At 37.1% G+C, this 14804-nt stretch overlaps 1 protein-coding gene across 1 annotated transcript in view; it reads right to left on the bottom strand.

The window, feature by feature from the left end:
* The window catches only part of LOC123561400 (serine/threonine-protein kinase SIK3-like), a 102093-nt gene that overhangs the window by 23692 nt on the left and 63597 nt on the right, over positions 1–14804 (bottom strand). Inside the window, exons 12-14 of the mRNA XM_045353747.2 lie at positions 13196–13281; positions 7813–7952; positions 3930–4150 (exon numbers count right to left, since the gene is read on the bottom strand). Coding sequence (XP_045209682.2) covers positions 3930–4150; positions 7813–7952; positions 13196–13281 — 447 coding nt within the window. The remainder of the gene's footprint in view (positions 1–3929; positions 4151–7812; positions 7953–13195; positions 13282–14804) is intronic.

The following is a 14804-nucleotide window of genomic DNA, read 5'->3' as shown; positions in this document are numbered from 1 at the left end:
TCATGAAAAATGTGTGCCAGAGTTATGCACCTTGTGTCATATGATGTGGGTGATGATGTTGAACAACTATTTTAAGTTTGAATCAAATCAATTCAGTAACAACAGAGATAGAGTGAAAGTGCATCAAAACTTTAACCTGAAACTCTAAGTAAAAAGGGGGAATAATTCATGAAAAATGTGTGCCAGAGTTATGCACCTTGTGTCATATGATGTGGATGATGATGTTGAACAACTATTTTAAGTTTGAATCAAATCAATTCAGTAACAACAGAGATAGAGTGAAAGTGCATCAAAACTTTAACCTGAAATTCTAAGTAAAAAGGGGGAATAATTCATGAAAAATGTGTGCCAGAGTTATGCACCTTGTGTCATATGATGTGGGTGATGATGTTGAACAACTATTTTAAGTTTGAATCAAATCAATTCAGTAACAACAGAGATAGAGTGAATGTGCATCAAAACTTTAACCTGAAGTTCTAAGTGAAAAGGGGGAATAATTCATGAAAAAATTGTGCCAGAGTTATGCACCTTGTGTCATATGATGTGGGTGATGATGTTGAAAAATTATTTTAAGTTTGAATCAAATCCATTCTGTAATAACAGAGATAGAGTGAAAGTGCATCAAAACTTTAACCTGAATATCTAAGTGAAAAGGGGGGATAAATCATGAAAAATGTGTGCCAGAGTTATGGCCCATATGTCAGTTGATGGGGGTGATGATGAGGAATAACTATTTAAAGTTTGAATCAAATCCATCAAGATATTACAGAGATAAAAAGAAACAAGAGGGTCATGATGACCCTGGATCGCTTACCTGAGTAATATGAGCTACATGTTTCAAATTACAAACTCATGTTAAAATATTAAGAAAGTCAGTAGGTTACATTCATGGTCAATGGAATTCAGTTTCACGATCGGTGTGCAAAACTGTGTATGTCATCCAAATTTAGATGCTTTATCTTAAAAAACAAGAAAGTAGGTCAGCAGGTCAAGGCCTCAGTCAAGTGACATCATATTACTTCGGATCATCAGGTAATTATAATTAAACAGTCTTGGAAATAGGATCAGATAATTATTTAAGTATTTCTCCTATATAACTCATATAATAACTAAATGACCCCGGGGCGGGACCTCTTTTAACACCAGGGGCATAATTTGAACAATTTTGGTAGAGGACTACTAGGCAATGCATCATACCAAATATCAAAAGCCTAGGTTGTGTGGTTTTAGACAAGAAGATTTTTAAAGTTTTTTTTCCAATATAAGCCTATATAATACTTTGGACCCCCAGGGCAGGGCCTCTTTTCACCCCTGGGGTACATTTTGAACAATTTTGGTTGAGAACCAGAAGACAATGCTTCAAACCAAATATCAAAGGCTTATGTCTTGTGGTTTCAGACAAGAAGATTTTTTTAAACATTTTTTTTCAATATAAGTCTATGTAAAACTTGGGACCCCCAGGCGGGGCCATATTTGACCCTAGGGGGATAATTTGAATAATCTTGGTAGAGGACCACTAGATGATGCTACAAACCAAATATCAAAGCCCTAGGCCATATGGTTTTGTACAAGAAGATTTTCAAAGTTTTCCCTATATAAGTCTTAATAAGCAATGTGACCCCAGGGGCGGGGCCATATTTGACCCCAGGGGGATAATTTTAACATTCTTGGTAGAGGACCACTAGATAATGCTACACATCAGATATCAAAGCCCTAGGCCCTGTGGTTTTGGACAAGAAGATTTTTAAAGTTTTTCCTTTCAGTTGCCATGGCAACCAAAGTTCTGCATGGAATTCAATTTTTTTAACAATTTTGTAAGGGGTCCACCCAAGGATCATTCCTGTGAAGTTTGGTGTAATTCTGCCCTATATTTTCAAGAAGAAGATTTTTTAGAAAATGTTGACGGACACATGACGGAAGACACACGACACACAACGCACAACGGTCTACGGACGGCGGACATCGAGCAGTCACAAAAGCTCACCATGAGCCTTTGGCTCAGGTGAGCTAAAAAGAGAAAGTGTAAAAAAAACTTTAACCAAGGTGGGGCCCCGGAAAGATGCCGACGCTGACACCGGGTCGAGTAGGATAGCTCTCCTTATACTTCGTATAGTCGAGCTAATAAACTACTTTTTAACATGAAGGTATCCTAAGTCACTGCACTCTCACAAATGATCTATGAAATTTTGTTTCTGTAAGTAACAATATTCTGTCTGGTGTCATCTAATGCCTCACAAGAGAATTGGTTATTTTTGTAGAATTTTATTTCATAACCTGAATGTTAAATTACCATAATTATGTTTATAAGAATATGAAACTCATAGCTGCAATCAGTAATTGTTTAATCCACTTTTTTCTAAAGCAAAGTTTTTCCTTGTTTGTTCTTAAATGTAAACCGATACATTTTTTATCAAACATCAGTCTAACAAACCCTTAAGGGTGGTAAAAGAACTTTTTAAAATACCTTGATTAGTTTTAAATTTATCAGCAAAAACTTTTTTGAGGGGGTATTATTCATTGTATTTCTGCCATTCTGGATACCATTTTTTCTTTTATTTTCCATTTTGACTATTTGTGAATTGAATGTTATATAACTTTCAGGATATCTACGGTAGCATAAAAGAAACTTTTCCATGTACAGTTGAAACTCAACATCTCCGACTAGCTTATCTCAAAATTCCAACTCTCTTGAAGACATGCACAAACAAGGAGCTGCGTTCAATAAACGCTTGATGCCCCCCGTGGCATCCTTGTCGATACAAAGCAACCTAAGTCCAAAACGAGGTCAAGTTCAAGGTCAAGGTCAAACTGAGGTCAGGTGATGTCTGTAGATGAGGAATGGTCACAGGTTACATCTGCATTAGTATCAAGTCATTCTAGTTAGGGGTATTGATGCTAGACGAAACGGTCCCATTTGGTTAACCTCGTACGGACGGACGAACAGAAGGACGAACGGACGGACGGACAGGACAATCACTATATGCCTCCCACATCAGTAGATGCCGGGGGCATAAAAGTCATTTTCAAGTCAAATTACAGTTCTCTCAAAGAAAAACGCTCGATCCTTTGGATTTCAAGATACTAAGATTCTACCTTATAACTTTTTTGTAAAATTTCATTTTTCTTTTCAAAATTTTCATTTTTCCAGATCTTTTCCTAGGGAAAAGTACATTTTTGGTCAAAAAACTAATTTTATTAAAAGGTATCTTAAAAATTCATAAAGATCCCATTCCCAGGAGATATACAGTTTATATACAGATCTTTTCAAACTTTGAAGAAAATAAAAGTAGTTTAACTTAATTGCACTGAAATTTCTAAATTCACAGTTAGTTTTAGTGTATATTTCAACTTACATTCAACTTTTCTAAAAAAATATTTATTCATACAACCACAAGTTTATGAGCGGAAGTGTTGTGAACAGCTTTCCTCCACAACGTAAGTTTTCAGATGAGGAAAAAAATTACAACACCCTTATAACATTATTGTAACTATAACTGCACAACATGGACACTTTTATGAATTAGGATAAAATTTAATGCCTTTGTTTGTTACTGAAGGTTTGCTATAAGAAAATATAGAAATGATAAGCACTCATTAACTATAGATGCAATCAAAACTAAATTACCCCATCAACTGTCACAAAATAACACTTTGCAGATGTTTGTAACTGTTCTGACTTTTTGGTGCAAGTTTTTATGATTTCACAGTTATGAAGGTTGTTATCAAACAGCTAGATATCAATTACTCTAAAAGCCATTAATAACTGTTACCCCACCCACCTGCCATTCTTGCAGCTATTGTTTGTGCATGTATAATCTGGTGTAAATTATCATAAGTGTCTTTATACAGTAATGAACATTGTCGTTTTAGCATTAAGCTCCTGTCAACTGTACAAGCAATTTATAGAGAAAAAAAGGTACCCCACCCACCTGCAGTTCGTGACATTCTTGCTGCAGTTGTTTGAGACTATTCTGACTACTTGGTCGTACAGACTGCTGGTTGCTCAGAGTCTGGTTATAGATTTTCTCGAGGTTTGTCAGCTGGTGTTTATGTAATGCAGCGCCAGATAACCCATCACTGGCTCGACGCACCAGTGAAAACCTGTCGTTAGGTAAATGTAACACATTTTCTTCTTTGTAGGAATACGGAGCTGAAAGTGTAAAGATTTATTTCAATGAATAATGTCATCACAATCATTCTATAAAATCATTTTTATTTAAATAATTGATTTTTTTTTTCATTTACTCAAACAGCAGAAATATTTTATGATTGTAACTAGTGATTTTACTAATATGAAAGTCTATATACCTTTTTATTCATTTCAAAACATATTTCAATAGAAGATGTACAGCTGATCTGTACATCATAAGTTACAGATCAGCTCATGTAGATTAGATGCCTATGGGCAACATGTTGAGCCCGTCCTTTGACCTCTAACTGTGACCTTGACATGTGAAATAGGAACCTGGGGTTTTCACATGACACTCTGTCTCAATCAGTTAAACATTCATGCCAAATATAAACAAGATTCCTCTAAGCATGTCAAAGGTATGGGCTGAACAATATCTAACATGACCTTTGACCTCCAACTGTGACCTTGACCTTTGAGATAGGAACCTGGGGTTTGTGCATGACACTCCGTCTCACCGAGGTTAACATTCATGCCAAATATAAACAAGATTGCTCTATGCATGTCAAAGTTATGGACTCGACAATCAAATCCAGATGGACGCATGGATGCACATACACTAAAAAGTCATTTGGATGACTATGTCTTTGCTTTCGCAAGCGGGCTCGACAAAAACTGTTTCCACTTGATCCTTACAGGATGATCAAAATAAGTTCAAAGACCCTGACTCAAAGTCACCCATCTTCCATCAAGGAAATTTGATACCTGACTAAAGATTTATGTAAAGTCATTTGAAGACTCGAGATAAAATTCAATTAGCACTTTACACACCTACAATTGTTTCATTTTATTCTCAAGGTACTTTAACAGAATTTCTATGATTTCGAAACAAAAATAATTGTCTATTAAAAAATTTATTTGCGGCACGATGTCAAATAACACAGTACATATGAATAATTTATATATTTACAATATAAGTAATAAGAGGACCATGATGGTCCTGAATCGCTCACCTCTTCCCACATGACCCCAGTTTTGAGTATGACGTCGTTTTTTCTATTATTTCACATAGTGACCTTGTTTTTGAGCTCATGTGACCCAGTTTTGAACTTGACCTAGATATTATCAAGATTAAAATTCTGACCAATTCTCATGAAGATCCATTGAAAAATATGGTCTCTAGAGAGGTCACAAGGTTTTTCTATTATTTGACCTATTGACCTAGTTTTCGAAGATACGTGACCCTGTTTTGAATTTTATCTAGATATCATCAAGGTGAACATTCTCACCAATTTTCATGAAGATCTCATGAAAAATATGGCCTCTAGAGAGGTCACAAGGTTTTTCTATTTTTATACCTACTGGCCTAGTTTTTGAACGCACGTGACCCAGTTTTGAAACTTGACCTAGATATCATCAAGGTGAACATTCAGATCAATTTTCATGAAGATCCATTGAAAAATATGGCCTCTAGCGAGGTCAAAAGATTTTTCTTATTTTAGACCTACTGACCTAGTTTTTGACCGCAGTTGACCCAGTTTCAAACTTGACCTAGATACCATCAAGATGAACATTCAGACTAACTTTCAAACAGATCCCATGAAAAGTATGGCCTCTAGAGAGGTCACAAGGTTTTTTTTATTATTTGACCTAGTTTTTTAGGGCACGTGACCCAGTTTCAAAACTGAACTAGATATCATCAAGGTGAACATTCTGACAAATTTTCATGAAGATCCATTCAAAGGTATGGCCTCTAGAGAGGTCACAAGATTTTTCTATTTCAAGACCTACTGACCTAGTTTTCGATTGCAGTTGACCCAGTTTCGAACTTGACCTAGATATCATCAAGATAAACATTCAGACCAACTTTCATACAGATCCCATGAAAAATATGGCCTCTAGAGAGGTCACAAGATTTTTCTATTATTTGACCTACTGACCTAGTTTTTGAAGGCACGTGACCCATTTTCGAACAAGACCTAGATATCATCAAGATAAACATTCAGACATACTTTCATGAAGATCCCATGAAAAATATGGCCTCTAGAGAGGTCACAAGGTTTTTCTATTATTTGACCTACTGACCTAGTTTTTGACTGCACGTGACCCACTTTCGAACTTGACCTAGATATCATCAAGGCGAACATTCTGACCAACTTTCATGACGATCTCATGAAATATATGGCCTCTAAAGAGGTCATAATGTTTTTCTATTTTTAGACCTACTGACCTAGTTTTTGACCGCATGTGACCCAGTTTTGAACTTGACCTAGATATCATCAAGATGAACATTCAGACCAACTTTCATACAGATTCCATGAAAAATATGGCCTTTAGAGCGGTCACAAGGGTTTTCTATAATCTGACCTACTAACCTAGTTTTTGATGGCACGTGACCCAGTTTCGAACTTGACCTAGATATCATCAAGGTTAACGTTCTGACCAATTTTAATGAAGATCTTGTGAAATATATGGCCTATAGAGAGGTCACAAGGTTTTTCTATTTTTAGACCTACTGACCTAGTTTTGGACCGGACGTAACCCAGTTTTAAACTTGACCTAGATATCATCAAGATGAACATTCTGACCAATTTTCATGAAGATCTTGTGAAATATATGGCCTCTAGAGAGGTCAAAAGGTTTTTCTATTTTTAGACCTACTGACCTAGTTTTGGATCAGACGTGACCCAGTTTGGAACTTGACCTAGATATCATCAAGATGAACATTCTGATCAATTTTCATGAAGATCTTATGAAATATATCGCCTCTAGAGAGGTCACAAGGTTTTTCTATTTTTAGACCTACTGACCTAGTTTTTGATGGCACGTGACCCAGTTTGGAACTTGACCTAGATATCATCAAGATGAACATTCTGACCAACTTTCATAAAGATCCCAGAAAAAATGTGACCTCTAGAGTGGTCACAAGCAAAAGTTTACGGACGCACGGACAGACGACGGACACCGCGCAATCACAAAAGCTCACCTTGTCACTTTGTGACAGGTGAGCTAAAAACACATTATCTGTGAAACATTATACTGTCTTGTAAATCTGCATTTAAATAAACCTTTAAAAGAGCAAAGTATTTTTCAAGTGATGATATAATATTATGTTTTCTGAGATGTTATGCAGTGAATTTTTTACGTGTTTATTTTAGACCTTTTTCAAGAATGGTCAAAGGTCATAACACTGTATGATTGCATTTTTTTACTTGCATATCAACTAAATATTGTCTAATGAAGCTAAGTTTTATTTATAATTATTTATCCATTTTATAATATAATTCATTGCTAAATTCAATATGCACACTATTTTTAATCAACTAAATATTGCCTACTTTAGCTGAGTTTTAGTCACACAAAATAACACAATGGTCAATACTCGAACAGGATTATGTGTTACTTGCAATATTTTAATTTAAAGTAAAAATTGGAAGAGAGTTTTTCACATGAGCAATTCTGTGGTATTGTGTATTTAGCATCTTTATACTATTATTTTTGTTATGTTATAGTCAAATTTACAGCTAAGACCTTCCAGACTTAATGGTGGATAAAACATTTAACCTTCCACAAAGAAAGAACTTCAGTGCTGACAATGGCAGCAGGGACAACTGACTTGGCCCGTGATGACAAACACTCCATTTTTTTTATAATAATATCAAAGTAAACAAAAAATATTTTACACAGTCCCCTTTCTGATGATCGTCGTGTAGCTCTGATTGGCTGCTGCAGGAGGCCCATACTGAGGTCAAGGGGCACCTCATGTACAGGGTCGGATACTGCCAGAGTATGACGTTTACCCCTTCCTCTGCTTGCAAGGTATCTGTAAATATATAAATAACAGATGTGACTGTTATAACTGGATCGGGACTAGAAACAACATTATACTATGACAGTAACAGATTGTTTGGTTTCAAATAACACTGACAGACATGGTGACCCTCTGGAAGTTCCAGCTGCCAAAGTTGGGGAAACCCCAGGTAACCCATCAGACAATATTTCAGATAAGGTTGGGTGCCAGCATAGAGCCATCAACCACTGACATCCAAGTGACAACTTCACATAAAGAATTCTAAACTACAAGTAGTGGACTGAAGGACATAATTATGTTAGAGCTGCTTTTGAGAAAAGTGCATGTCTCACAACTGCCTAATCAACTAAATAGTAAGTCAGTCTTTATATACTGTTTACTCTCTACAAATATACCTTTGAAGAGTTAAACCGTTGATTTTGGGTAATTCAAGGGCCATAATTCTGAAGTGCCTGAAGCCATTTGGCTAGTTAATGAACTCTGCCAACGAGTTATGGTCAAAAACATTTGGTTCAAGTTTGGTGAAAATCATATGAGAAATGTTCGACACAGAGCACGGACAAGGGTAAAAAGGCCAATTTTCAGTAATTCAAGGGCCATAATTCCTAAGTGCCTTGGCCGATTTGGTTAGTTATCGAACTTGGCTGAGGACTTATGGTCAACACAAATTTCGTTCAAGTTTGTTGAAGATCAGATGAAAAATGTTCGACACACCCACAGACAGGAGTAAATCAAAATGTCTCCCACACCACTGTGTGGTAGGAGACATAACAACTCAGCCATGGAAGCTACAACAATAACACCAGTGAAACTCTGAAGAATATTTCCCAACAACTCTAACAATAGATCGTCATTCCATAACAAACTGAGAAACATGTTCTATACAATTTCCTATAATCCAAAGCCAAAAGAAAATGTTTAGAAGTGCACAAGGAAATGAAATTACACACAAGTAAACCAATCTACTTTATGACTTAGATGCTATTCTCCAAGAACACTTCTTAATTCCAAATAAAAGGGCAAGTCGTCTATCCCACTCTATGGCCTACAGACAAATCCAAACAAGCTCCGACTTCTATCAGTATTCATTTTTCCCTCCCTGAGAATATTGTCTCTCTTGGAGAAAATCAGTTCAGCCAGGCAGTCTGCCAGGTTGAACATGTGTCCCCCCTAGAAACCTGCTCTGTTTTTAACCTTTTTTCAATACAATCTGTAATATACTCCTTCTTTTATGCTTTTATACTTTTTTCTCTTTGTCAGATAATGCGCTCAAAGTCTATGTCCTTGCAAGGGGGTTGGCTGAATGGAAGATAGATAGATATGACAATATAAGTTTCCAACTGAAACTATAAAAGAATCTTGACTTAATATAATAGATACTAGATAACCATTTTTGTTGCGTTTGTAATATACTGTGACACCTTACTATTACACCATCATATCCCCTTGCTGTTTGTATTTGTTTGTTTTGGGTATAATGTCGTTTTTCAACAGTATTTCAGTCATGTAACGGCGGGCAGTTAACCTTACCAGTGTTTCTGGATTCTGTACCAGTATAAACCTGTTCTCCGCAAGTATCTGCCAACTGCTCTTTGTAATATAATGTGACATCTAGCTACAATACCATCATATCCCATTGCTGTTTGTAATACACTGTGACACAATACTACTACACCATCATATCCCTTTGATGTTTGTAATATACTGTGACACAATACTACTACACCATCATATTCCCTTGCTGTTTGTAATATACTGTGACACAATACTACTACACCATTGTAGTCCCCTGCTGTTTGTAATTTACTGTGGCACAATACTACTACACAATCATATCCCCTTGCTATTTGGAATATACTGTGACGCTATACAACTACACCATCATATCTCCTTGATGTTTGTAATATACTGCGACGCTATACTACTACACCATCATATCTCCTTGATGTTTGGAATATACTGTGATGCTATACTACTACACCATCATATCTCCTTGATGTTTGGAATATACTGTGATGCTATACTACTACACCATCATATCTCCTTGATGTTTGTAATATACTGTGACGCTATACTACTACACCATCATATCCCCTTGCTGTTTGGAATATACTGTGACATCTTACTACTACACCATCATATCCCCTTGCTGTTTGGAATATACTGTGACGCTAACTACTACACCATCATATCCATTTGCTATTTGGAATACACTGTGATGCTATACTACTACACCATCATATCCCCTTGCTGTTTGGAATATACTGTGACGCTATACTACTACACCATCATATCCCCTTGCTGTTTGGAATATACTGTGACATCTTACTACTACACCATCATATCCCCTTGCTGTTTGGAATATACTGTGACATCTTACTACTACACCATCATATCCCCTTGCTGTTTGGAATATACTGTGACGCTATACTACTACACCATCATATCCCCTTGCTGTTTGGAATATACTGTGACATCTTACTACTACACCATCATATCCCTTTGCTATTTGGAATACACTGTGACGCTATACTACTACACCATCATATCCCCTTGCTGTTTGGAATATACTGTGACACTATACTACTACACCATCATATCCCCTTGCTGTTTGGAATATACTGTGACATCTTACTACTATACCATCATATCCCCTTGATATTTGGAATACACTGTGATGCTATACTACTACACCATCATTTCCCCTTGCTGTTTGGAATATACTGTGACATCTTACTACTACACCATCATATCCCTTTGCTATTTGGAATACACTGTGACGCTATACTACTACACCATCATATCCCCTTGCTGTTTGGAATATACTATGATGCTATACTACTACACCATCATATCCCCTTGCTGTTTGGAATATACTGTGATGCTATACTACTACACCATCATATCCCCTTGCTGTTTGGAATATACTGTGATGCTATACTACTACACCATCATATCCCTTTGCTGTTTGGAATACACTGTGACGCTATACTACTACACAATCATATCCCCTTGCTGTTTGGAATATACTATGACCCTATACTACTACACCATCATATCCCCTTGCTGTTTGGAATATACTATGACGCTATACTACTACACCATCATATCCCCTTGCTGTTTGTAATATACTGTGACATCTTACTACTACACCATCATATCCCCTTGCTGTTTGGAATATACTGTGACATCTTACTACTACACCATCATATCCCCTTGCTGTTTGGAATATACTGTGACATCTTACTACTACACCATCATATCCCCTTGCTGTTTGGAATATAATGTGATGCTATACTACTACACCATCATATCCCCTTGCTGTTTGGAATATACTGTGACATCTTACTACTACACCATCATATCCCTTTGCTATTTGGAATACACTGTGACGCTATACTACTACACCATCATATCCCCTTGCTGTTTGAAATATACTATGATGCTATACTACTACACCATCATATCCCCTTGCTGTTTGGAATATACTGTGACATCTTACTACTACACCATCATATCCCTTTGCTATTTGGAATACACTGTGACGCTATACTACTACACCATCATATCCCCTTGCTGTTTGGAATATACTGTGACGCTATACTACTACACCATCATATCCCCTTGCTGTTTGGAATATACTGTGACATCTTACTACTATACCATCATATCCCCTTGCTGTTTGGAATATACTGTGACACTATACTACTACACCATCATATCCCCTTGCTGTTTGGAATATACTGTGACACAATACTACTACACCATCATATCCCCTTGCTGTTTGGAATATACTGTGATGCTATACTACTACACCATCATATCCCCTTGCTGTTTGGAATATACTGTGATGCTATACTACTACACCATCATATCCCCTTGCTGTTTGGAATATACTGTGACACTATACTACTACACCATCATATCCCCTTGCTGTTTGGAATATACTGTGATGCTATACTACTACACCATCATATCCCCTTGCTGTTTGGAATATACTGTGACATCTTACTACTACACCATCATATCCCCTTGCTGTTTGGAATATACTGTGACGCTATACTACTACACCATCATATCCCTTTGCTATTTGGAATATACTGTGACATCTTACTACTACACCATCATATCCCCTTGCTGTTTGGAATATACTGTGACGCTATACTACTACACCATCATATCCCCTTGCTGTTTGGAATATACTGTGACATCTTACTACTACACCATCATATCCCCTTGCTGTTTGGAATATACTGTGACGCTATACTACTACACCATCATATCCCCTTGCTGTTTGGAATATACTGTGACACAATACTACTACACCATCATATCCCCTTGCTGTTTGGAATATACTGTGATGCTATACTACTACACCATCATATCCCCTTGCTGTTTGGAATATACTGTGATGCTATACTACTACACCATCATATCCCCTTGCTGTTTGGAATATACTGTGATGCTATACTACTTCACCATCATATCCCCTTGCTGTTTGGAATATACTGTGACACAATACTAATACACCATCATATCCCCTTGCTGTTTGGAATATACTGTGATGCTATACTACTACACCATCATATCCCCTTGCTGTTTGGAATATACTGTGAACTATACTACTACACCATCATGTCCCTTGCTGTTTGGAATATACTGTGATGCTTACTACTACACCATCATATCCCTTGCTGTTTGGAATATACTGTGACACAATACTAATACACCATCATATCCCCTTGCTGTTTGGAATATACTGTGATGCTATACTACTACACCATCATATCCCCTTGCTGTTTGGAATATACTGTGACACTATACTACTACACCATCATGTCGCCTTGCTGTTTGGAATATACTGTGATGCTCTACTACTACACCATCATATCCCCTTGCTGTTTGGAATATACTGTGACAACTTAAATTACAAGAACATCATACCCCATTGCTGTTTGTAAGACACTTTGACACCTTAACCACTAGACCACAAATCCAGCTGCTATGTGCAATATACAGAGACAACTTAACCATTCCCCTTGCTGTTTATAACAAAATGTGAGAAATTTAAGTCCAGAGACCTGTTGATGTATCGAGAAACTAAAACTGTTGGCTTGAAACTTTTAATGATAAGGATATAGAGAGTACTTAGGTCAATGGGATCTACTTTAAAGGACTGATACAAACCTGTTACTCACAAAAATAAGTCCATTTATTAAGATATAGTCCAACAAAGAAAGACAAGCATAACAAACCTTTGCACTGCATCTTGGTCAGGTTCTTGGTCAGATGATGCGTCCTCCTTCTCCTCAACTGTCAGGGGTAGCCCCACACCCTGGGCCTATAAAAGAAACCATTTATACTTACACATCAAAGATTTAATTACATATATACATCTGAACAATATCTCAAATATCATAAAAGCTATACTAAGATCCTTTGGACACACAGAATGGAACCAAGCAAATATAAGCAGACTCCATTTGACCCAGTCTGTTCATGAGAGGTAATGGAAAGTACACTACCCCTCAAGTCCTCTAGCACCAGCTTAAGCGGAACTCTTTTTCAATTTACATAGATATTGACTGGACTCCATGATCCCAAAGGACCAGAAAATATAACAACACTGAAACAAGAGGGTCACGATGACCCTGGATCGCTCACCTGCGTAATATGAGCTACATGTTTCAAATGTCAAACTGATGCTAAAATATTAAGAAAGTAGGTCAGTAGGTCACATTCATGGTCGCTGAGTCAGTTTTAAGATTGGTGTTCAAAACTGTATTTGTCATCCAAATTTCAAGCTCTATCTTAAAAAACAAAAAAGTAGGTCAGTAAGTCAAAGGTCAAAGTCAAGTGACCCCTAATATTCCTATATAAGTCTATGTAAAACTTGGGACCCCCAGGGTGGAGCCAATTTTCACCCCAGGGTAGTAATTTGAACAATCTTGGTAGAGGACCATAAGACAATGCTACATACCAAATATCAAAGGCCTAGGTCTTGCGGTTTCAGATAGGAAGATTTTTGAATTTTTTTTCCTATATATGTCTATGTAAAATTGGGACCACTTGGGTGGAGCCTCTTTCCATCTCAGGGTAATAATTTGAACAAACTTTGTAGAGAACCACCAGGCAATGCTACATACCAAATATCAAAAGCCTAGGTCTTGTGGTTTAAGACAAGAAGATTTTTAAAGTTTTTTCCTATACAAGTCTATGTAAAACTTGGGACCCCCGGAGCGGGGCTCTTTTCAACCCAGGGGCATAATTTGAAAAATCTTGGTAGAGGACCTCTAGATGATGTCACAAACCAAATATCAAGCCCTAGGCCCTGTGGTTTTTGACAAGAAGATTTTCGAAGCTTTTTCCTATATAAGTCTATGTAAACCATGTGACCCCCCAGGGCGGGGCCATATTTGACCCCATGGGGATAATTTGAACAATCTTGGTAGAGGATCACTAGGTGATACTACATACCAAATATAAAAGCCCTATGAACTGTGGTTTTGAACAAGAATATTTTTAAAGTTTTTCCTTTCGGTTGCCATGGCAACCAGAGTTCGGTATGGAATTTAATTCTTTAAACAATTTTGAAAGGGGACCACCCGAGGATCATTCCTGTGAAGTTTGGTGAAATTCTGCCCAGTGGTTTTCTAGGAGACTTTTTTTTTTAGAAAATGTTGACGGACGGACGGACGACTGATGACACAGGATGGACGACGGACATTGAACAGTCACAAAAGCTCACCATGAGCTCAGGTGAGCTAAAAATCACCATCAAAGGCATATGGCAAGCTTAGAGGCTCGGATTAACATAAATCTAATCAAACATAAAAGATAATAACTGGGGCATGGCCCTACACT

The sequence above is a fragment of the Mercenaria mercenaria genome, chromosome 10, assembly GCF_021730395.1.
Source record: "Mercenaria mercenaria strain notata chromosome 10, MADL_Memer_1, whole genome shotgun sequence".
In the NCBI taxonomy this organism is placed as follows: domain Eukaryota; kingdom Metazoa; phylum Mollusca; class Bivalvia; order Venerida; family Veneridae; genus Mercenaria; species Mercenaria mercenaria.
The sequence above is the reverse complement of the archived record's forward strand: the minus strand, read 5'-3'. Positions and strand labels throughout refer to the sequence as shown.